Source organism: Anas platyrhynchos, chromosome 3, assembly GCF_047663525.1.
Source record: "Anas platyrhynchos isolate ZD024472 breed Pekin duck chromosome 3, IASCAAS_PekinDuck_T2T, whole genome shotgun sequence".
NCBI lineage: Eukaryota > Metazoa > Chordata > Aves > Anseriformes > Anatidae > Anas > Anas platyrhynchos.
In genome coordinates, this window is record NC_092589.1 from 40,259,349 (window position 1) to 40,262,500 (window position 3,152).

Below are 3,152 nucleotides of genomic sequence, written 5' to 3' on the forward strand. Positions count from 1 at the left end.
ACATTGTCGTTCATCTTCAAAGTGCTTTGCAAGCACAGAATGATTAAGCTCAATATTCTGCTACTGAGCACAGTAAGCTATATCATTAAAAATACACCATGTATCAGAGGCTAGTTAAAGCACGTCACATGAAAGACTCTGATACATTTTGTAAGTATGATTTGATAAGCTGCCTAACTTTTTTTCTTAGCAAAGATATTTGATGTATTAATAAACACTGTAATTTTTATTAAAATTAAAGAGCTCAGAAACAATTTATCAAATCCCTACTGAAGTGAGAGACTCTGAGAGATGTCTCTAAAAACCAACAGTGTTAATGCTTCACAAATCCTACATCTATGATTTTTCAATATCCATTTTAAAACAAAGAAAAAAAAATATAACACCCCCCCACACCCCAACACAACAAACATCAAGAAGAGAGCTGGCTTACATACCTCTAAAATATGGCCCAAACCTGCAAACACTTATGTAGATGAGTAACTTTACTGCCTGCGGAGCTCCAATGTGAGTTTGCAGGATGAAGCCTAAAAGCATCTTTGGTAAACAAGCCATCAATTACACACTTTAAGGATGGCAGCACCTGTGCAAAGCCTTCAACTCAAACTAAAGAAATAAAAGCAATTATCAGCTACTAATTTGAGTAAAACTGTTTTCTTCTTAGAGCTAAAAACATAATTTTAAGTGACACTGGTTCTATTTTTGGCAACTAATAATATTTATTAGATTATTGTTACAGCAGACATTCAAGCCCTCTCAAAAATAAATGGATCCCATAGTGTGATATTTTACTATTTTTTACAGTCCTTTGTTGATCATAAAGATTTCCTTGCACATGTTTTTAGAGAGAACAAAGGCAGTGCTGTATGTGATAAACAGAACAAAACAAATGAAACTAAAGCCACCTTTAGAGCAATTTTAAATTACTCCCAACTACATTTCATTTCCTATTAGACAAGTATCTTCCAATAAGAGTTTGAATATGAAACTCATACCAGCTATAGAAGAGATATACTACTCAGTTCTAGTATAAATGGTTGGTTTGCATTGCCCCTGGTCTTTATCTAACACTGAGAATAGGCTGCTTTTTATCAAAAGAGGAATAAATTGCTGTTATTGTGATGTTAGCCCATCACTTGGCATTGCAATTCAAGTTTTTGTGAGAAAGAAATGTATGATCTAACTGCGACTTGACCTATGCCTTCTGAGATCCATCTAGGTGCTCTAATGGAGCATAAAAAGTACTGAATACAAGGACATGCAAACTGGCAGTGAAGAAATTTGTTTGAGAAGAAGAGTGAAGAGAAAGGGACTTTCATGAACTTGTGGTTTACATGCTGCCCAATTTGTTGAATATGGAAGAATGTTTATCGCCAAACTGCAATTCTTTTAATTAATTTATTTCAGCATGATCCTTCCTTGCATCTAGTACCTCCCTCTCTCAGTTATCTCTGTCTCTCTCTTTTTAATAATTTTAAAATTGTTGTGGCTTAAGAGACTGTTATAGGGCTCTTTAATGATCCAGGTTCTATTAACACGTTAAGTGAAAAAGAATTAGTTCCTGTCCCTTTATAGGATTTTTTCTTTCCCAATACAAGAAGCCATATTAAATGTTTATCAAATACTTGGGCCATGATATATCACAAGATAAACTAATTTGAGTGAGATAGTTTGATTACATTACAAAATCCTTTAGTTGTTATAGTCTTTCTTGGAATCTATCAAAAAACATGCATTTTTAAAAGCGATTTCCAGAATAGTAGCATTTAGATTTTAGTCCTGATAAAGGCTCACTTTCCATTCATAGTCAGAACCTAAATGTGCTCTTCTTGTACCTAAACAGATAATAAGCACTCAGCACACTCCCCCTTCTTGACACAACACACTGAGACTAATCACACATAATTGGAGAGGAGGAGCAGAGGGGCTGGGCAGGCTATTGTGTCCAAAGGACAAATGGTCAGTTTATGAGGCTTTTGTCTGATGTATAATTTCTTATACATCTAGAAAAGGAAAAGTCCTGCTGGAAAAAAAAAATAAAAAAAGTCATATAGACGCACACACACGTATATATATTAAAAAAAAAAAAAAAAAGCCTTCGTCACTGAATCAAATGAGGACATTTCAATCATCAATTAAAAAATCAACAGTAGAATTAAAAAAAAAAAAGGAAAAATCTGAGGATATAATAGGTGCACTTTAAAAAAATCTTAAGACAACTATTTCCTCATTAATTAAATGTGAATGCATATACAACTTTACAAGCAGTTATGAAAAACAACAAAGTATATTATTAATGTATTTTCAAATATAGCCCCAAAATAGCATTTAAGGAGATTAACAAAGTACATGCAAGGTTAAAGGCACAAAAGAGAAAGAAACCAGCTTTTACACCTTGGTTAATGTATACATTTGACATCTGATGGCTTTTTGGCTGGAATATAATTGGAAAAAATGCATTCTAAATTGATACCAAAACAACGTCTCAGTGTTTACACACTGTGAAACAAACCACAATACCTTCTTCAGCACTTAGATTAAAATATTTCTCTGATGATGACTTGGGAACAAAAGGGGAGAGCAGAATCCTCTCATTTCCTGACCATCCACATACAGGGGTTAATTTTCAGTAGTCCATCTTAAAACAACAACAACAAAAGTGTCATCCTCTATTTGTGTTTGGTTAAAACAAGAAGAAGAGGGTAATGGAGGTTTTCATCATATGTATCTTTTTCTTCATTTTTCAACTGCAAATAAAAAATGGAAAAAGTAAGCAAACTATATGAAAGTATTTTAAAAACACTGGCAGTTCTTGCTCAACTATATTCCTTAGTGCAAATGATACTCCTAAATATTAAACATCTACTAACCACAAGAAGAAATCTTAAGGTCAAATACTATCACAGCGATGGAATAGTATGTGAAATATTACCAGGAACTACTCAGAGTTTGTATTCATGCAATAAATAGTTGCACATTACTTATAAAAAAGTGAGGTTCCAAGCTGCTGTATTAAAGAAAAAATTATATTCAAGAGAGATTTAAGGCCTGAATTAAATCCACTAAGCAAGAAACTTCAGAATAAATGATAAAAGTTTATCTCTTATCAGCCTAACTCTTGCAGTGTATTTGATATTTAAGATCAAAAATTC

At 33.0% G+C, this 3,152-nt stretch overlaps 1 protein-coding gene across 1 annotated transcript in view; it reads right to left on the reverse strand.

Moving 5' to 3' along the window:
• Window positions 1–694: 694 nt before the first annotated feature.
• Window positions 695–3,152, reverse strand: part of CAMKMT (calmodulin-lysine N-methyltransferase) — a 220,971-nt gene continuing 218,513 nt past the window's right edge. The window contains exon 11 of the mRNA XM_027454101.3: window positions 695–2,747. Within this exon, the coding sequence (XP_027309902.3) occupies window positions 2,670–2,747 (78 nt within the window). The 3' untranslated portion in view covers window positions 695–2,669. The remainder of the gene's footprint in view (window positions 2,748–3,152) is intronic.